The sequence below is a fragment of the Podarcis muralis genome, chromosome Z, assembly GCF_964188315.1.
Source record: "Podarcis muralis chromosome Z, rPodMur119.hap1.1, whole genome shotgun sequence".
NCBI lineage: Eukaryota > Metazoa > Chordata > Lepidosauria > Squamata > Lacertidae > Podarcis > Podarcis muralis.
In genome coordinates, this window is record NC_135673.1 from 50,123,013 (window position 1) to 50,144,542 (window position 21,530).

Consider the following 21,530-nt stretch of genomic DNA (forward strand, 5'->3'; position numbering starts at 1 on the left):
GTGTCTTATACACGTATACATCTCCCCCCATTTTCTTTAAGTCCCCCAAAATAGGGGGCGTCTTATACATGGGGGCCTCTTATAGACGGAAAAAAATGTAACTTGCCACTTGCCATGAGCAAGACATTTGTTGCCAAGCGCCGGAAGAGATCTTAGCCCTAAGCTAGATTTTTTTATGGCAGAAACAGTCCAACCTGTTGCCTGTGGCTCGCTCTTAACGATTGAAACGAAGCTCTCCTTCAATAATGGAGCGTGCATGTGAAGCCAGTTAAGACAAGGACAAGGTGGTTTAATAAAGGTTAGGTTTCATTTTATTAGGCTGGCTGTGCTCTGTGCAACAATATTTGGTAAATCTCCAATACAAGCTACTAACAGAATAATGAACAATTCACGGAAGGGAAAACGTTTCCTTCCCACCCCTTTGAGAAACCTGCGTTCAAACAGTCCCTCTAACGAAAACTCATTAAAGCAACAGTCTACCTGAAAGGTTTCCAAGGTGCAAAGTCAGGCGGGGTAGACTTTACTTCTTTTCCGGCGCCAAACTCGGGGGGGGGGGGGGGTTCAACAAGCAGCTTTTCCAAAAACAAGGCCTTCATATGACTTAGGGGGAACCCCAAATTCCTGAAGCGGAGAGTCTGGACTCTTTCCAGGGTCCTAGTGTTCACAGTTCTGTTCAAAAGTGAGAGAGAAAGAAAGAACTAATAAGAAACGGAAGACAGGTGGAGTTTTAATTGCAATTAGTTACCACATTTTTTCCGTGTGTAAGACTAGGTTTCCCCCCTAAAGAATAATGTCCAAAATTTGGAGGCATTTTATACACGGGGGCCACCTCCCCCATTTTCTTAAATCGGGAGTCCCTCAAAATAGGGGGCATCTTATAGATGCAAAAATACAGTATTTGGCTGCGCAATAGAGATATTGGATTCTTGTCTCGTTACACGTATGAAAGCTGTTTTGGGTCACTGCATACTATCCCTTGCTTTTTCCTGTAGGACAGGGATGTCCAACTCTCAATAGACTGTGATCTACTCCCAGTACAAAAAAACTGGCAGTGATCTACCTGTTGTCATTGGACGGATCAAAGTTGTGGAGCTTCTCTTGGGAAGCAAATGAATGATTGGAACTGAAGATAAGAATGAGTGAAAGGTAATATATGAATGAATGGAACGGAATATATGAATGAATGGAACGGAATATATGAATGAATGGAACTGCAGGAGTGGCCAACTCTCAAGAGACTGCATTCAGAATTAAAAACTGGCAGTGATCTACCCCTGTTTTATGGGGGGGTTCAGCTCAAAGTTGTCGAGCTATTTTTAGGGAGGGGCTTTTGGGGGGGAGAGTTCTGTTTTCGGGGGGGGGGGGGTTAAAGGCAACGGACGAAGGGGTAAAGTCACTCAAGAAAAAAATCAATATGCATAAAAACAGCAGCACAGAGAAAGTTCCTTCTTCCCTTCCAGAGATCATACAACAATGGAGGGCTAGGCGAGGGAGCCAGAGATCAACTACGATCTACCAAAACCTCGTGGGGATCTATCAGTAGATCGCAACTGACCTGTTAGACATCCCTGGAATAGATGAATGAATGGAACTGAATGAGCATTGCGATACACACAGAACATAATCAAAAGTCGAATATGTTTAATACACAGTTGAGGGTCTTGAACCCCCAGTCCAATAGTGGACCTTAATTTGATGGTCCACTTTTTGGCTAGGAGTCAAAAGTTGCTGAGCTTTTTTTGGAAAGGCAAAGTTGTCTGGCTTTTTCCCAGAAGCCAAAGTTGCCGCATGTTTTTTTGAAAGGCAAAGCTGTCCGGCTTTTTTCCGGAAGCCAACATTGACGGGCTTTCTCTAAGGAAGCAAATGAAGGAAAGAAATGGAAGATATGAATGAATGGAATGCGAAATATGAATGAATGAAACCGAATGAGCCTTGCGATATACACAGAACATAACAGGAAGCAGTAGTTGTTGAGCTTTTTTTATTCCTTTTGTTCTTTTTTATTCTGGGGGGAAGGAGATCCCTGAGGGGCCAGAGATCGACCAGGAAAGCCCCACGATCTACCAGGAGATTGCGATCTACCTGTTGGACATGCCTACTGGTGGACTAATTGTTATTGAATGTTATTGGGCTCCAACTACCAACCCTGGATGAGATCTTCACGTCTCGCACTTTGAAGAAGTCACACAATATCCTGAGAGATCCCACCCATCCTGCTCACAACTTCTTTGAACTGTTGCCTTCGGGCAGAAGATATAGGACAATGAAAACACGAACCACACGCCTTCTGAATAGTTTCTATCCAAGAGCTCTGATTGCACTAAATAATGATCTCAGGGCCAGCTGCAAGGAATAGCAAGCAGGGAGTAGGAAGGAATGAGATAGGTTTTAGGTTATGTTATGCCTTTAATAGGTTATGTTATATTCTGGATTATGTTATGTTTTTATAGATTATGTCTGAATAGGATGAGAGTGATGGAGATACGTGCAAATGTGTATGTGAACCCGGTCTTTGGGTGGGTGTTTGATTTTCGTTGTTGTGTATACTGTGTATATACGGACAATGACAATAAATTTATCTATCTATTAATTGCAGTCGTTCACAGTTGCCAACAGATTGACGATACCCATTGAGTCCCACGATACCTAGCTAACAGGATCAGTGGTCAGGGATTATGGGAATTGTAGTCCAAAACATCTGGAGGGCCGAAGGTTGGGGTTGCCTGAGTTAGAAACTGGACCCAGCAACATTCAACATCCCATCTCAGGCCTATTTCATTGCTCGTCTTCTAACACTGTGTATGCCATCAAATGCCAGCAGTGCCCTTCGGCTCCCTATATTGGGCAAACAGGCCAGACTCTATGCCAAAGGATAAATGGGCATCAATCTAAAATCAGGAATCACACGGCAGAGAAGCCAGTTGGCCCTCCAGCTGTTTGGGGACTACAACTCCCATCCTCCCTGACCGCCAGTCCTGTGAGCTAGTTATGATGGGAGTTGTAGTGCCCAAAACAGCTGGAGGGCCTAGTTGGGCCATGCCTGATCTAGAGCAGTGGTGGCCCAACTTGCCCCTCCAGCTGTTTGGGGACTACAATTCCCATTATCCCTGACCCCTGGTCCTGTGAGCTAGGGATGATGGGAATTGTAGTCCCAACACAGCTGGGGGGCCGAGTTTGCCCAATCACTGCAGTAGGAGAACACTTCCACCTCCTGGGAGATTAAATACAGGATCTCCAAGCAGCTGTCTTATTGCAAAACAATTTCAGAAATAGGTTTGAAAGAGAAGTGGGTGAATTGCAACTTATCACTTAGCTGAAAACTATGGGGTCTGAATAGAGATATTGAATTCCTGTCTCTTTACACACGCTAAAGCTATTTTGGGTTATCTGCATACCATCCCTTGCTTTTTCACTCATTCATAGTCGCTAGCAGGTTGACCATACCCACTGAGTCCTACACCCCTTTGGAGAAAACCCCACCCACCCACCCCCACTATATATCAGGGTCTGGGGACTCCCCTCCGTTTATATATCAGGGTCTGGGAACTTCCCTCCCACTATATATCAGGGTCTGGGGACTCCCCTCCCTCTATATATCAGGGTCTGGGGACTCCCCTCCCTCTATATATCAGGGTCTGGGGACTCCCCTCCCTCTATATATCAGGGTCCGGGGACTCCCCTCCCTCTATATATCAGGGTCTGGGGACTTCCCTCCCACTATATATCAGGGTCCAGGGACTCCCCTCCCTCTATATATCAGGGTCTGGGGACTTCCCTCCCACTATGTATCAGGGTCCAGGGACTCCCCTCCCTCTATATATCAGGGTCCGGGGACTCCCCTCCCTCTATATATCAGGGTCTGGGGACTCCCCTCCCTCTATATATCAGGGTCCGGGGACTCCCCTCCCTCTATATATCAGGGTCTGGGGACTTCCCTCCCACTATATATCAGGGTCCAGGGACTCCCCTCCCTCTATATATCAGGGTCTGGGGACTTCCCTCCCACTATGTATCAGGGTCCAGGGACTCCCCTCCCTCTATATATCAGGGTCCGGGGACTCCCCTCCCTCTATATATCAGGGTCTGGGTACTTCTCCTCCCACTATATATCAGGGTCTGGGGACTCCCCTCCCTCTATATATCAGGGTCTGGGGACTCCCCTCCCTTTATATATCATCGTGTGGGGACTTCCGCTTCAGTGTATTTGAAGAAGTCTGCCTGCACACAAAAGCTTTTATCCAGAAGAAACATTGCTGGTCTCTAAGTTGCTACTGGACCATTTTTTCATTTTTTAAAGATTTATTTTAACTGCGTCAGACCAACGCGGCTCCCTCCCTGAATCTAGTATAGGGAGCTGGTTCACAAGTGCCAGAGTTCGCAGAAAGGGGGCCCTGGGGACACCCATTTTAGGAGGAAGCGGAAGGGCTGCATTAACCCACCCAAAACCTCTCCTTTTATTTCCCTCGAACTTCAGGTCAGTCAGCATCCTTCTTTCCAGCCCTGCAGCCAGGTTTCAAGTATTTTGAGAACCCTGAATGCCGTACTCAAATGCGAATTTGCCACCTTTCAATGGAGAGGTGGTTTGGTGCACTTGGCAGATCCCAGTGCCTGGAGGTGGTTGGAGGACGGATAGCGGCTAATGGGTTGAGGTTGAATCCGGACAAGACAGAAGTCTCGGTTATGGGTGGGCAGGTGGTCCTGAATGGGGCAACTGTGCCGCCTGGGGGTCATTTTGGACCCATGGAGGCACAGGTCCATTTTGTGTCCAGGGCAGCTCCATCTGGGACGCAAGATGAGACCCCACTTGCCCCCGGACTGCCTTGCCAGAGTGGCGCATGCTCTGGTTATCTCCCGCTTGGACTACTGCAAGGCGCTCTCCATGGGGCTGCCTTGGAAGGTGACCTGGAAATTGCAATTAATCCAGAATGTGGCAACAAGACTGGGGACTGGGACCGCCCAGACCATATAACACTGGTCTTGAAAGACCTGCATTGGATCCCAGGACGTTTCCGTGCCCAATTCAAAGTGTGTGAAGAGGATTTCATTCTTCCCAAAAGGAAACCTTCCTCTGCGGGTCAATATGAAGAGGATGCCAGCGAGGTTGAACCTTTCTGTAAAACAAAGTCTGACTGAGACCATATAACACTGGTCTTGAAAGACCTACATTGCCTCGCAGGACGTTTCCGGGCACAATTCAAAGTGTTGGTGTTGACCTTGAAAGCCCCCAGTGGCCTTGGCCCAGTAGACCGCAATGAGTGCCCCACCCCGGACGCCGGGGTCCGTCTCCCAAGGACCTTCTGGCGGTTCCCTCCCTGCGAGAAGCCAAGTTACAGGAAAGCAGGCAGAGGGCCTTCTCAGAGGTGGTGCCCGCCCTGTGGAACGCCCTCCCGTCAGATATCAAGGAAATAAACAACTACCAGACTTTTAGAAGACATCTGAAAGCAGCTCTGTTTAGGGAAGCTTTTGATATTTGATGAATTATTGTATTTTAATCTGTTGTTGGAAGCCACCCAGAGTGGCTGGCGAAACCCAGCCAGGTGGGCAGAGTAGAATAAATGAATAAATAATAATTAAAGCTGTCAGTTGAAGTCTCAAAAGACTGCAAGAGGGAGGTTGCCAGAATAATCTATTACTACTGCTACTACATTTATTTCCCTCCACTTCAGGTCAGCCAGCAACCTTCTTTCCAGCTCTCCCCACCCCACCCCCAGGTTTCAAACATTTTGAGAACCTTGAACGCCGAACTCAAATGTGAATTTGCCACATTTCAATGAAGAGGTGGTTTGGTGCACTGGGCAGACCCCTGTGACTGTATATTTAATATTTTTTAAATCTCCTGTTGAAAGCAGCCCAGAGTGGCTGGGGAAATCCAGCCAGATGGGCAGGGTAGAAATAAATTATTATTATTATACCTGATGCGGTCTCTATCGGTTTGGTCAAGGAATTCACGGGACTTTCTTCTTCAAAAGCCAGCCTGGGACTCGCAGGTACAACAGCGGCATCTTTCAAGCTCTGGGTGGCTTTGTCTGCAGCCATGGTTGTCTTGGGATGGACGCCGAGTTCAATGATTTCTTCAAAATTCCACGTCGTAGATTTCCCATTCAGGTTAGACAGAAATCCAGTTGAGCGATCCTCTTCATTAACGCACGAGATTTCAGAGTTCTCAACAACCGTTTCCTCTGCTGGAGGACTGGGAAGAGAGCAGGGTGGATAAAAATCAATGATTTTAAAAATTAAAATGGATTTTTAAAATAAGATGCTTTTGGAGGGAAAATCTTTCTAAAGATTTTTTTATTTCAGTTTTATGTCAGTCCAAAGGCTATTCATCTGGAAAGAAGGATTTGTTTTAAGTTTTTCATGTGTGCTAAAACTCAAGTCTTTAAAAAAACAATGTTTAACCATATCAGTTAACAAACAGGGATACATATGCTATCATGTTATTGTTTTAGTGAAATAAATTATTAAATTGTGATGAAGGAAATGATTGTTTGTCTCCTTCTAATCAAGTACAGCAGAAAAGTTGACCAAATAGAAACAGTTCACTTATGAAACTTCACCATCATTTCATCATTATCTTTCAATGTATTTCTTAGAGTAGAACCAAATCAGTATTTTTTGATATAACTGTAAAAACTCCTCTGAAAATGTATGATTCCAAAAATGAAACCTTCCTCTGGTTGTCAATATTAAGAGGATGCCAGCAAGGTTGAAGCTTTCTGTAAAAAAGGGGATATTTTATTGATTGTGTGATTGCGGAAATGGATAAAAGCCCCCCATCCAAACAATGACTATCATCAGTGCAGGTGAGAAAATAAAAAATTAATTTCTATTTTTATCATCTACAATATCTTATTTCTTTAATGGTACAGCACATTGATGATTGCTTTTGTTTTATGTCTTTGATGGTCTCGTTAGAGTGTAAAATTCATGTTAAATTGCTGCTTTTAAAAGTCTGGAACGTATTAATCCCTTTTGCATGATATTCTATGGGAAATAAGTGCCTTGGTTTTGGAATGCTTTGGAACGGATTTCTGGAACAGGTTAAGTTTGAGAACCATGGTACCTGTTTTACAGAAAGGGTCAGCCTCGCTGGCATCCTCAGTTTTGGAATACTTTGGTTTTGGAGCGGACTTCTGGAACAGATTAAGTTTGGGAACCAAGGGACCACTGTACGGGGCTGTTTGGCGGACGGGCAGGAGTGGGCAACACCTGCACCAAGCTTACCTAGCTTCTTTCACCTGAGTCAAATACATCGAATTCCCACCACCATCGTCGTTCCTCCGGTCAACCTCCTCCTCATCATCCCCATTTACAAAGACACTGTCCGGTTCCATTTTTGATCCGTCTTCCGACGCGGCCAAATCGCACACAGCCTCTGGACCGTCTTCGAGGGAGGAGTCATATTTTGCCTTTTCTGAAACAACAACAACAAAAATAAATATTATTATTAATACCCTGTCCATCTGGCTGGGTTTCCCCAGCCACTCTGGGCAGCTTCCAGCAAAAGATTAGAAATACATTAAAACACCAGTCATTCAAAACCTCCCTAAAGAGGGCTGCCTTCAGATGTCTTACGTCAGATAGTTGCTTATCTCTTTGACATCTGATGGGAGGGCGTTCCACAGGGCGGGTGCCACCATTAATAATTAAGAGTCACCACCTGAAATTTGGAGTGCGGATGGTGGTAAAAGGAAACTATTTTCAAACTGTGACTGAAGATGTAAGGCAGGCAGGCAAATGGCAGGCTTAACTAACCCCATGCTACTCTTTCCACAAGAGGGAACGAAAGCCCTCTGCATAGGCGCCGACTCCATGGGGCTTGAGGGGGCCCGGGCCCCCTCAAAAATTCGTTTGGGGGGGCTCCGCCCCCCCAATAATCTCCGGCGCCCCTCCAGCAGAGCGCCATCGCCGCCCCTCCCCCAGCCCAAAATGCACAGGGAGGGGCGGGCTGCATGCCTCCTGCCCTCCCTCCCGAGCAAAAGCTCCACCCAATTTCCTTTGGAGCTGATTAATAGGCGCAGCACGCTCTCCCCTATTCGCTCACGAGGAGGCGGCGCCACTTTATTTGCATATTCATGAGCTTATTTATTATTCATGAGCTTTCCCGGGCCCCCCCAATATTTTTTATAAGTCCGCGTCCCTGGCCCTCTGCGTCAGAAGCCCCTTCCGAGAAAATCAGGGAATACCTCCAAGCTAGCTAAGAAAGCAGGGTAGATAAAAATCAATGATTTATTAATAAATAAATAAATAAATAAAATCGGATTTTCCTGATTTAAATTGGATTTTTAAAAATTATTATTGATTTTTTAAAATTTAAATTGGATTTTTAAAACAAAATGCTTTGGGAGGAAAAACCTTTCTACAGATTTCCTCTTTAAATTACATTAGAGTCCAAAGGCTATTCATCTGGAAAGAAGGATTTGTTTTAAGTTTTTCATGTCTGCTAAAACTCAGTCTAAGTCGTTAAAAAAAAAAAAGTTTAACCCCATCATGATAGCAGATGTATACATGTTACTGCTTTAGTTAAATAAATTGTTTAAATTGTGATGAAGGAAATGATTGATTGTCTCCTTCCAATCAAGTACAGTGGAAAAGTTGTCCAAATAGAAACCGTTAACTTATTAAACCTCACCATCATTTCATCATTATCTGTCTATGTCTTTCTAAGAGTAGAACCAAATCAGTCACTTTTGATATAACAGTAGAAACTACTCTGGAAATTTATCATTCCAAAAAGGAAACCTTCCTCTGCTTCTCAAGATTAAGAGGATGCCAGCAGGGTTGAACCTTTCTGTAAAAAAATTGATTTAAATAAAGTCTTCCTGACTAGGGATTTAAAACGGGATTTAAATCGATTTAATTTAAATCAAATCCACCTGGCAAGGAAGATAAACAGTCACAGGGCTGCCCCTTACCAGGCTGATCTTGCTTTTCGAGGCCCAGCTCCTCGTCTTCTTCAACGCCTTCATCCTCCTCATTGGACTTGTCGTCGTTCTGTGTTAGAGGAAGCAGAAAGAGTCAGTTGCAAGATGAGCTGCTGGTTATAAGATGGCCCTGTGCCCAGCTGGCATCTGAAGGACATTACAAGCCATAGGAAACCTTCCTCTGGTTGTCAATATTGAAAGGATGCCTGCAAAGTCAAACCTTTCTGTAAAATAAAGGATTTAAATCAAGTCTGATCGAGGCTATATAGCACTGGTCCTGAAAGACCTACATTGGCTCCCAGGACGTTTCCGGGCACAATTCAAAGTGTCAGTGCTGACCTTGAAGGCCCTAAATGGCCTTGGCCCAGTAGACACCAAGGTCCCTCTCCCGAGGACCTTCTGGCGGTTCCCTCCCTGCGAGAAGCCAAGTTACAGGAAAGCAGGCAGAGGGCCTTCTCAGGGGTGGCGCCTGCCCTGTGGAATGCCCTCCCGTCAGATGTCAAGGAAATAAACAACTATTGGACTTTTAGAAGACATCTGAAGGCAGCCCTGTTTAGGGAAGTTTTGAATGACAGATGTTTTAATGTATTTCTAATCTTTTACTAGAAGCCGCCCAGAGTGGCTGGGGAAACTGAGCCAGATGGGCAGGGTACAAATAATAAATTGTTGTTGTTGTTGTTGTTGTTACTGGAAGCTGCTTAGAGTGTCTGGTGAAAATCAGCAAGATGGGCAGGGTAGAAATAAATATGATGATGATTATGATGAAAGCTGTCAGTTGTAGTCTCAAAAGACTGCAAGAGGGAGGTTGCCAAATACGTTTCCCTAATATGCAATCATTTTCATTCATGGCTCAGGCAATCTGTATTTGCCTCTAGGAAGAGTATTCTGCCTTAAAAGCTGCCAACGAAAGAAGATTGGCGGATGAAATTATTGGACTATGCCTAATTGGCCAAACTGATGGGGAAAATCCAGAACCAGTAGGATCGGACTTTTCTGAAAGGCGGGGACAAATATATGTTATATCTGAAAGACAATTGTAAAAAACGTACATCGCTAGTAGGGTTGCAGGAAGTTTTGTCCTGTTAAAATTACTGCTCGTTACTTATCTTCATTATTTTAGTTTATATATAATACAACGATTTAATAGTAATAAGAAAGGTAAAGGGACCCCTGACCGTTAAGTCCAGTTGTGGACGACTCTGGGGTTGCAGCGCTCATCTCACCTTGCTGGCCAAGGGAGCCAAAGTTTGTCTGCAGACAGTTTTTCCAGGTTATGTGGCCAGCATGACTAAGCTGCTTCTGGTGAACCCAGAGCAGCTAATGGAAACGCCGTTTACCTTCCTGCCGGAGCGGGACCTATTTATCTCCTTGCACTCTGATGTGCTTTTGACATCTGGAGTGGTGGAATTTGCCTATGCCTGCAATACAAGGCAAGTATTTGTCCAAAAACGGAGCCAAATGGAGCCAAATGTTTCATTTCTTTTTGCATACTGTGATGTTATGTATGAAAATATGTGTAAAAACCAGTAAAAATTCTAATGAAATGAAATGAAAGCTGCCACAGCACATCAGCATCAGATCAGCTGTGGGAGCTCAGAGAAAACCACAATTTTTAAGACAGGCGCCAACAACATTCCCCTTGAACACTAGCAACAGAAATCAGAGGTAACCAGAGGCCTTAGCCAACATTGGAAGACATTTACCTTGGCGTCGTTCTGCTCTGCCTTCCGGGTCCTCCTCATTATTTCTTCTATTCTCTGTCAAAGAACAGTCACACCACTTAGATAACGCCAAGACTCAGTTAATAGTAGTAGTAGAAGTAGTAGTAGTAGTAGTAGTAATAATAATAATAATGTATTATTTTGACCCCACCCATCTGGCCTTTCCTTTCCCTGCTTGGAGACCCTTGAATGCCAGCAGGGAGTAATGGTTAGACTTTGACTGCAGTGGTGGTCAAACTTGGCCCTTCAGCTGTTTGGGGACTACAACTCCCATCATCCCTAGCTAACAGGAGCAGTGGTCAGGGATAGTAGGCATTGTAGTCCCAAAACAGCTAGAGGGCCACGTTTGGCCACCATTAGGTTAGAGAGAGACCTGGCTCAAAATCCTCTCTTAGCTATAAAAGACACATTGGTGCATCATGGGCCTGTTGTGGCATCTCTCCTAAAATCCCTCAGAGAGGTTCAAAGAAATAAATGGGGCTGGGGAGGAAGCCAAGCATACTTTGTTGAGTTCCATTGTAAAAGCAGCCCAGGGCTGATTTTGGGGACTACAACTCCCACCATCCCTGACCGTTGATCCTGTTAGCAAGGGATGATGGGAGTTGTAGTCCCAAAACAGCTGGAGGGGGTCAAGTCGGGCCACCACTGCATGAGACAATTAAATGAAAGGGACCCCAAATGCCAAATATCACTGTTAGGCCATAGAGTAGGCAAACTAAGGCCCTGGGGCCGGCTCCGGCCCCATCGCCTACACAATCCGGCCTGCGGACGGTCCGAGAATCAGCGTGTTTTGACACAAGTAGAATGTGTCCTTTTATTTAAAATGCATCTCAGGATTATTTGTGGGGCATAGGATTACATTCTTTTTTTTCTTTCCAAAATATAGTCCGGCCCCCCACAAGGTCCGAGGGACAGTGGACTGGCCCCCTGCTCAAAAAGTTTGCTGACCCCTGCTATAGAGCATACACAATGCCCCACCCACAAACCCCCGCCAGCGTACAAGGGAAGTCCCGGCCTTCGACTTGTATCCATTGCTATGGTCTGCGTCCACCCAAGGGCTTATCCAGCTGCTTTTTCATGAAACATTATATGTCTCTTTTGAAGGATATGGCAGGGATGTCCAACTCCCAAGAGGCTGCGATCTATTCACAGTGTAAAAAATCGGGCAGTGATCTACCTGTTGTTGTTGGACAGATCAAAGTTGTGGAGCTTTTTCTGGGAAACCAAAGTGGTTCGGCTTTTTTTTAGGGGCAAATGAATGAATGAAACTGAATATATGAATGAATGGAACTGAATGAGCACTGTGATATACACAGAACATAGTAAAAAGTCGATTATATAAAACACAGTTAAGGGTCCCGAATCTGCAGTCAAATAGTGGACCTTAATCTGATGGTCAACTTTTTGGCTAGGAGTCAAAAGTTGTAGAGCTTTTTTTGGAAAGGTAAAGTTTCTGAGCTTTTTCTAAGGAAGCAAATGAATGAATGGAACTGAAGATATGAATGAATGGAACTGAAGATATGAATGAATGAAATGAACACAGTTGAGGGTTCATGAATCTGCAGTCAAATAGTGGACCTTAATCTGATGGTCAACTTTTTGGCTAGAAAACAAAAGTTGCTGAGCTTTTTTTGGAAAGGCAAAGTTGCTCAGCTTTTCTTAGGAAGCTAGAGTGGTTGAGCTTTCTTTAGGAAACAGTAGAAACAGTAGTTGTTGAGCTATTTCATTCTTCTTTTTTTTACTTTTTCTTTTTTGAGGTGGTGGGAGGAGATCCCTGAGAGACTAGATATTGACCAGGAACACCCCACGATCTACCAGTAGGTTGTGATCTACATGTTGGACATGCCTGGTATATGCACACTGCAATGCTCTTTTATTGCAATGGCCGACGGAAATAAATTCATTCATTCTTTTGAAACAGAGGACTGAGAGCAGAAAAGGCAGGCGTCTCACCTTTTTCCTCTCTAGCCGCTCTTGCTTGTTCCGCTGCACAATCTGCTCCCGTTCCTGACGCTGCTTCTCGGCTTCCTCCAGAGCTTTTGCCTCGGCCTCTTCGCGCTAAAATTGGGGGGAAGAGGAATCACCGCCGGAAAACCCTTTCGTTCCCAAAACCCCACCCGAATGGAAACCGGGAACAGCTCTCCAAACTGCAAGGCGTCCAGCGTGTGCAAGAGATTCCGTCAATGGAGTCTCCGGAAAATCTGACATGTCGCTCAGGAAGACAGGTAAACTAATACCAGTGTACTGCAAGAAGCAAAGATTGCCAGTGTCGAAGCGATGATCCTTCAACATCAACTTTGGACCGGTCATGTTGTGTATCGCCTTACACTGGAAAGTGTAACGCTGGTGGTCCACAAAAGAGGTTGAAAGATCTCAAGGCAAATTTTAAAAATGTAGTATAAACACCGACAACAGGGAAACACTGGCCTGTGAGCGCTCCAGTTGGAGAACAGCCTCGACCAAAGGCGTCCTGGGCTTTGAAGACACTCAAATTCGGGACACGAGGGAGAAACGGGCGAGGACGAAGAAACCTTCACCAGGATCAACCCCCGCCCAGAAACCCCACTGTGGAAGGACGTGTGGATCCAGAATTGGCCTCCACCCTCACTTACGGGCTCACTGCTAAAACCCATGTTGATGGAAGACAATCTGATTCGGCTATGAGGGATTGCAAAAGAAGAAGACAATAGGAATAATAATGGCAAGGGAGGTGGGGGACTGTGGCCCTTCCGTAGTTGCTAAAATGCCAACTTGCCATTCCCAGCCAATGGCCACACCGTCTGGGGCTGAAGGGAGCTGGAGCCCTACAAAATCTAGAGTGCCGCCACAGGCACCCCATAACTGCTATTAAGCAGCTAAGAGCCAGGGGGGAGGCTAATCTTTTTGGGGCTGAGGCTCAGCCAGATGGGCAGGGTAGAAACAGTAAATTAATTATCATCATCATCATTATTGATCCTGCATCATGTAGCAGATGTGGCGTTCTCCACCCACACCCCATGACAGATATTGTAGGTCTTGGCAAGCAGATATCCCATGGGCTGCAGGGGTTCAAACCCGCTCCCCCAGTATTAGAGGAGGCATAGGCAAACTCAGCCCTCCAGCTGTTTTGGGACTACAATTCCCATCATCCCTGACCGCTGGTCCTGTTAGCTAGGGATGGTGGGAGCTGTAGTCTCAAAACATCTGGAGGGCCAAGTTTGGCGATGCCTGGCCTATTCAGTCACCAGGTTACGTTGAGAATCAACTGGAAAAGTCCTCTGGGCTCTTTAGTGGGGCTTTGGGGCATTATTTATTATCATTTATTGAATTTATATACTGCCCTATAACTGGAGGTCTCAGGGCGGTTTGCAGAACAAAATCAAAATATAAAATATATTATAAAAGGTAAAGGGGCCCCTGACCATTAGGTCCAGTCGTGGCCGACTCTGGGGTTGGGGCGCTCATCTCGCTTTACTGGCTGAGGGAGCCGGCGTACAGCTTCTGGGTCATGTGGCCGGCATAACTAAGCTGCTTCTGGCGAACCAGAGCAGCGCACGGAAACGCCGTTTACCTTCCCGCCGGAGCGGTACCTATTTATCTACTTGCACTTTGACGTGCTTTCGAACTGCTAGGTTGGCAGGAGCAGGACTAAGCAACGGGAGCTCACCCCATCGTGGGGATTCAAACTGCCGACCTTCTGATCGGCAAGTCCTAGGCTCTGTGGTTTAACCCACAGTGCCACCCGTGTCCCAAAACATATTATACTGTTTGGTATAATTTGTGTGCGTGTGTACCTCTGAAAACTCTGGGGTTCCCCTGTACAATTGTTATTATTCCCACGTTGCATAGCGGTACCTTGGTCTTCAAACGCCTTGGGACTCAAACAACTCAGAACGCAAACACTGAAAACCCGGAAGGAAGTTTTCTGGTTGGGGAATGTTTTTTTGGAAGCCAAAAGTGTTCCATTTTGAGTGCAATCTTTCTGATTTGAGTGTTTTGCTGAGGTCTGTCTGTTTTTGTGATTTATTTTGCGTTTTTGCGGCTCTCTTTTTTGTGTGATTGTGCGGAACCCAGTTCAGTTACTGATGGATAGATTGTGTGACTGTAGTACATTGTTGATTGCTTTCGTTTCACAGATCCATGGTCTTGTCAGAGAGAAAATTCAAGTTTGATGGCTGTTTTCGGGGTTGTTTTTAAAAGTCTGGAACGGATTCATCCCTTTTACCTTACTTCAGGCTTCTGCAACCTCGGCCCTCCAGATGTTTTTGGCCGACAACTCCCATGATCCCTAGCTAGCACGACCAATGGTCAGGGATGTTGGGAGTTGTAGTCTTAAAACATCTGGAGGGCGGAGGTTGAGGAAGCCTGGTATATGTATACAAGCCCACCACCAAGACCGCTCCAGTGATATCAGGATAGTATACGTGGATTAGGGTTATTCCCACTTCCCCAAGGAAACAGATTAGGCTGATAAATAGATTGGGTCAAGACCATGCTGCTGCTGCTGCTATTATTATTATTATTATTATTATTATTATTATTATTATTATTATCCCAATACAGGGCCATACCAGTCACGCCTCAAAGGAAGTGTACTCCCCACCTTTGAAGGCGACCCGGAAACTCCCAACTAATCCAGATTGCAGCAGCCAGACTGTGGACTGGGAGTGGCTGCCAAGACCACATAACACCGGTCCTGAAAAACCTGCATCCCAGGACGTTTCCGGGCTAGAGCGAGTATGGCAGGGTGCTCGTGACGGAGCCTCAAGAACAGAGAGCCTCAAGGGTTTTTATGAAAACCTACAAGATGGCAGTGAAGGCCGCTAAGAAGTCTTACTTCTCGGCCTCCATTGCATCCGCTAGCTCTCGCCCGGCGCAATTATTTAGTATAATTAGGTCTTTAAAGTCCCTAGAGGGACAGCCAAATTTAAATAACAATTTGACACACAGCTGTGAGGCATTTGCGAGCTTTTTTGCGGAGAAGGTCCTGTTGCTCCGCAATGACCTCCCTGCCAATTTGGATACAATAAAGGAACTGGAGGCCCCTCGACTGTCCTTGGGTCCAGTATTGGACCACTTTGACCGGATATCCCCAGCCGATGTGGACAGACTCCTCCGAGCTAGAAAGCCCACCACCTGTCCTCTCGACCCGTGCCTGTCTTGGCTGATTAGAGCGTGTCCAGACGAGGTGCGGGCCCCCCCGGGGGATATCATCAATTTGTCCCTTGGCACCGGGACATTCCCAGGGGAACTGAAGGAGGCAGTGGTGCGCCCGCTCTTAAAGAAAACATCATTAGATCCCTTAGATCTATCCAATTACCGCCCAGTTTCGAATTCCTGGGTAAGGTGATAGAGAGAGCGGTTGCTGAACAGCTTGGTGGGTTTCTGGATGAAACATCTTTATGCGCCCCCTTGCCCAGATTGTCCGGAGTTTTGGAGTGAGTTGTCATCAATATGCTGATGACACCCAGCTTTATCTCTCCATAGATGGCCATCCTGACTTGGCCCCAGACACACTGATCAGATGTTTGGAAGCTGTGGCTGGATGGTTACGTGGGAGCCGGTTGAAGTTAAATCCTTCGAAGATAGAGGTCCTGTGGCTGGGACGGAGCGATATGGGATTGAGGGGGCAACTCCCATCTCTTGCGGGGCTGCAATTAGTGCCAGCACCGTCCGTTAAGAGTTTGGGTGTAATCTTCGATAGCTCCCTCTCCATGGAGGCGCAGATTACAGCTATAACAAAGGTGGCATTTTTTCATCTCCGCCAAGCTAAGCAGTTGGCTCCTTACCTCTCTCGCCCTGACCTAGCCACTGTGATCCATGTGACGGTCACCTCCAGACTGGATTATTGTAACTCGCTCTACGTGGGGCTGCCTTTGAGACTGACCCAGAAACTCCAGCGGCTGCAGAATGCCGCAGCGAGACTCCTTACGGGGTCTTTGCTGCGAGATCACATTCACCCGGTGCTATACCAGCTGCACTGGCTCCCGGTGGAGTACAGGATCAGGTTTAAGGTGATGGTTTTAACCTTTAAAGCCCTATACGGCTTAGGACCCTCGTACCTACAGGACCGCCTCCCCTGGTATGTCCCACAGAGGAACTTACGGTCTTCAAATAAAAACATCCTGAAGGTCCCAGGCCACAGAGATGTTAGGCTGGCCTCAACTAGAGCCAGGGCTTTTTCAGCTGTGGCTCCAATCTGGTGGAATGCTCTGTCACAAGAGACTAGGGCCCTGTGGGATTTGACATCTTTCCGCAGGGCCTGCAAGACAGAGCTGTTCCACCAGGCCTTTGGTCAGGGCGCAGCCTGACTCCCTCCTTTGGCAATCTTTACAGAACTTAAGCTTATGGTTGCCATAAATTAGATTTTAATTAATTTTTATAATGAAATGTTTTTAGAATGTTGCACTATTTTATTGTTGTTAGCCGCCCTGAGCCTGGCTTTGGCTGGGGAGGGCGGGATAAAAATAAAATTTATTATTAATTCAAAGGGTTGGTGCAGACCTTGAAAGCTCTAAACAGCCCAGTAGAGGAAACTTTCCTCTGGTTGTCAGTATTAAGAGGAAGCCAGCAAAGCTGAACCTTTCTGTAAAATAAAGGATTTAAATCAAGTCTGACTGAGATCACACAACACCGGTCCTGAAAGACCTGCGTTGGCTCCCAGGACATTTCCGGGCACAATTCAAAGTCTCAGTGCTTACCTTGAAAGCTCTCAACAGCCTTGCCCCAGTAGACCTGATGCAGCATCTCCACCCCGGACGCCAGGATCCCTATCCCGAGGGCCTTCTGGCAGTCCCCCCCACCCCGCGAGAAGCCAAGTGACAGAGAACCAGACAGAGGGCCTTCCTGGTGGTGACACCCGCCCTGTGGAATGCCCTCCCGTCAGATGTAAATGAAATAAAAAACCACCTGACTTTTAGAAGACATCTGAAGGCAGCCCTGTTTAGGGAAGTTTTTAACGACTGATGTTTTAATGTATTTTTAATCTCCTGTCGGAGGCCACCCAAAGTAGCTCGAGAAACACAGCTAGATGGGCGGGGTAGACATAAAATTATTATTATTATTATTATTATTATTATTATTAAAGCTGACAGCTGAAGTCTCAAAAGACTGCAAGAGGGAGGTGGCCAGAATACTGTATTTTTCCATATATAAGACTACATCTTTACCCAGTTTTTTAAAATTTAATATATTGCTTATACTTTATCTGTTAAACATTTTCTGAAATTGAAACTCTAATGTCAAAAGAAGACTCAGCACAACTAGATTAAGCAGAGTTTATGGAATCATTGAGTAGTAGAGAGAAGCTATTGGGTGACCAAGAGATGGTGGAACCACTCAACACTTACTTTGCAGCCCTGTTTAGGGAAGTTTTTTATGACTGATGTATTAACCTGAGGATTGCCATTTCTTTAGTTTAATTTTAATTTATTTGAATTTTAATCCATTGATTGCTTGTTTTTATGTATATTGTGTTATTAATATGATGTTAGCCACTCTAAGCCCAACTCTGGCAGGGGAGGGAGGGATACAAATAAAATCATAATCATAAATCTCCTGTCAGAAGCTGCACAGACTGGCTGGGGAAACCCAGCCAGATGGGCGGGGTAGAAATAATAAATCATCATCATCATCATCAAGTAGGGGCAGGAATCACCAAAACAACCAAAGACATGGAAGTTTTCGCCCACCAATGGGGATTATTGCAGTAAGAGGTCCCAAAACACTTGACTGGTGTAGATTTAAAAATGGAGCTTGGCATGCACTTAAGAAACCTGAAATGAAAATTAAGATCCATTGGATCCTGGGACTGCTGCCCTCAATCCCCCAAAGGGTGCTTTTTGCAGACTGCTGAGCATCCCAGAACATAAAATATTTTCCAGTATCTAGCCTCTTTCCACTCTGCCTCGAGTCCAAACCTGAAGCTGGAGCTCGGCTATCTTCTCCTGCTCCTCCTGCTCGGCCTGCCTTTGCGGCTCCTCTTCCCCTGCCCTCCTCTCGTCTTCCAGTTCCTGGAGGGCCTCTTCCAGCTGGGCCTGCTTCTCAAGGGCTTGCTTGGCGACTTCTTCCTTTCTGATCCTGTTCCAAATAAATCAACAACAGGTCAGATCCTTGCTTTTGCACAATAAAAATCAATGCTTTTTTAAAAAAAGAATACTAAAAAAATCAGATTTTTAAAATTTAAATCAGACTTTTAAAAATTTGAATCAATTTTTTTTAAAATGTAAATCGGATTTTTAAAATACAATGCTTTTGGAGGAAAAAAATTTCCAAAGATTTTCCCTTTAAGTTACATTCTAGACAACAACCAATTGTCACTGCTTTTGTGTTGAATATATGCTATATGGCATGGGTAGGCAAACTAAGGCCTGGGGACTGGATCTGGCCCAATCGCCTTCTAAATCTGGCCCATGGATGGTCTGCGAATCAGCATGTTTTTACATGAGTAGAATGTGTGCTTTTATTTAAAATGCATCTCTGGGCTATTTGTGGGGCATAGGATTTTTTTTTCCCTTTCCACCAAAATATAGTCTGCCCCCCCACAAGGTCTGAGGGACAGTGGACCGCCCCCCTGCTGAAAAAGTTTGCTGACCCCTGCTATATGGTAATTTAGAGGCCTAATAGATCTCTAAAGCCATTTGCACATCACAAATAGGAGCCGACACAACACAAAACAAAACACGGTAGCTGTATGTTGGTTTTATTTGTTTTTTATCTTATATTTTGCAAAGGTACATCCAGGTTTTTCCCCTTTAATTTTTTTGGGGGCCCCCAAGAGAGGGGGGCCCTAAGCTGGAGCTTGCTGAGCTTATACGTAAATCCGGCACTGGGTGTCATTCTGACTTACCACGGCATCTCACTTTAGTCACCTAAAGCACAGGTGACCAAAGGCATTGACATTTTCAGACACGCCATTCACAACTTAACAGCAACGGAATGGCAATATGAAAGCAGAATCATTAATATGAAGGAGGGTGTGAATGGCTGCCCCTTATTGATTTACCGCATTTTTCCATGTATAAGACGCCCCAATGTATAAGACTTGGGGCTCTTTTTGGAGCTCAAAATGAAGAAAGAAAGAAAAAGAAAGAAAGAAAGAAAGGAAGGAAGGAAGGAAGGAAGGAAGGAAGGTAACATTCTGTGTATAAGACGACCCCCCATTTTAAACCTGGGGGGAAATATAGTCTTATACACGGAAAAATACAGTACCTTTCATACCCAGACAAGATAAAACATTGTTTTTAGATGCTACAACCGTAGCGAGAATATTACTAGCCCAATGATGGAAGCAAGAAGAGATCCCAACAAAGAAGAGTGGCAAATGAAAGAAAGAAGAAAGAAAGAAAGAAGAAGAAAGAAGAGTGGCAAATGAAAGTAATGGATTATGCCAAATTGGCGAAACTGGGAAAATTTGGAACCAGAATTTCTTGAAACACTGGAATAAATCTAAGTTGTATTTAAAAGACAACTGTAAACAACTGACATCGCTAGTAGGGTTACAAGAAGCTTTGTAGGTTAGATTATCATTTATTACTTAATGCAATTCACAAACTGTTTTTTAAGATTATGATTTAATAGTAATATTAATAAGAACAAAATGCATACCGGAGATTGAGTTGGAAAACCATTAGTTGAGGAGGAGGGAAGTTCCAGGATTATCAGCCAAATGTTTGTATATGTAATTTATAGGAAAGCTGTTATGATGGAAAAATTTGAAATACCAATAAAAATTACTATTATAAAAAAATTTAAATTAGAGATTAATTTGGAAAACCATTAGTCGAGGAGGAGGGAAGTCCTAGGCTGAAACAGCCAAATGGCTTTATATTTTGTATACAAGACTGATGTTTGGATGGAAAATATTTGGAAAAACCAATAAAAATTATTTTTATATATACAGTACCTTTCCTCCTCTTCTCTTTGAGCTCTCTCCTGGTCTTTGCGCTCCCTCTGCTCCCTTGCAAGACGGCGCTTCTCGGCCAAGATCCTCGCCGCCTCTTCGGCCGTGGTGGTTGCCAGAGTGGTTTTGCTACTTGCATCTGGAAAAAGAAGGGGTCCGAATGAATGGAAACAGTTGTCGGCGCAACCGCCTTATCCGCTGAAAAGCGTGCCCTGTATTAAGTCCTGCTTTTTGTCTAGGCTGTGATAGCCAAAGGTTTGTTATATTGTATCAGATGGGATGTTATGTTTGGAAACCATGTGCAAAAACCAATTCTCTCTCTCTCTCTCTCTCTCTCACACACACACACACACACGTATGTGTATATGTGTGTGTGCATGTATATGTCCTGTTTCCTGCTGTGGGAAATGGCTGCCTCCCATGAGATCGGACCCCCATTGTGCCAGTAATTTAGGGTCAATACATTCACAGGGAAGCCAAGATGCTCGTTTTCAAGCTATTGTACTACCAACCTTACTTTCCGCTTGTGAAACATGGACCACTTATCAACGCCCTCTCCAACTCCTCCAAAGATTCCATCAGAGGCAGGCATGTCCAAGGTTTCGGGGGCCCAATCCGGCCCGCCGGTCGATTTAATCCGGCTACTGTGGCAGTTTATGCCCTGTGGTAAAATCCTAAAAAAAGCTCAGGAACTTCAGTCCTTAAAAAAGCTCAACAACCTTTGGGGTTAAATCCTAAAAAAAAGTTCAACAACTTCAATCCCCCCCAAAAAAGTTCAACAACTTTGGTCAGTCCTCACACATGTTCATCCAAAAAGTTTGGTGGGCACCCCTGATCAAAGGTGTCTCCGGGAATTTTTAAACATCACTTGGGAAGACAGGCGAACTAATGCCAGTGTACTGAAAGAAGCAAAGATCACCAGTGTGGAAGCAATGATTCTTCAACATCAACTTTGGACTGTTCATGTTGTTCAGATGCCTGATTCTCATCTTCCAAAGCAACTAC

General features: G+C 45.1%; 1 protein-coding gene across 1 annotated transcript in view; it reads right to left on the reverse strand.

Moving 5' to 3' along the window:
* Positions 1 to 288: 288 nt before the first annotated feature.
* MAP7D3 (MAP7 domain containing 3) overlaps positions 289 to 21,530 on the reverse strand; it is a 40,905-nt gene continuing 19,663 nt past the window's right edge. The window contains exons 6-13 of the mRNA XM_077922682.1: positions 20,529 to 20,715; positions 18,544 to 18,703; positions 12,599 to 12,703; positions 10,628 to 10,681; positions 8,916 to 8,994; positions 7,225 to 7,414; positions 5,913 to 6,190; positions 289 to 669 (exon numbers count right to left, since the gene is read on the reverse strand). Coding sequence (XP_077778808.1) covers positions 662 to 669; positions 5,913 to 6,190; positions 7,225 to 7,414; positions 8,916 to 8,994; positions 10,628 to 10,681; positions 12,599 to 12,703; positions 18,544 to 18,703; positions 20,529 to 20,715 — 1,061 coding nt within the window. The 3' untranslated portion in view covers positions 289 to 661. The remainder of the gene's footprint in view (positions 670 to 5,912; positions 6,191 to 7,224; positions 7,415 to 8,915; positions 8,995 to 10,627; positions 10,682 to 12,598; positions 12,704 to 18,543; positions 18,704 to 20,528; positions 20,716 to 21,530) is intronic.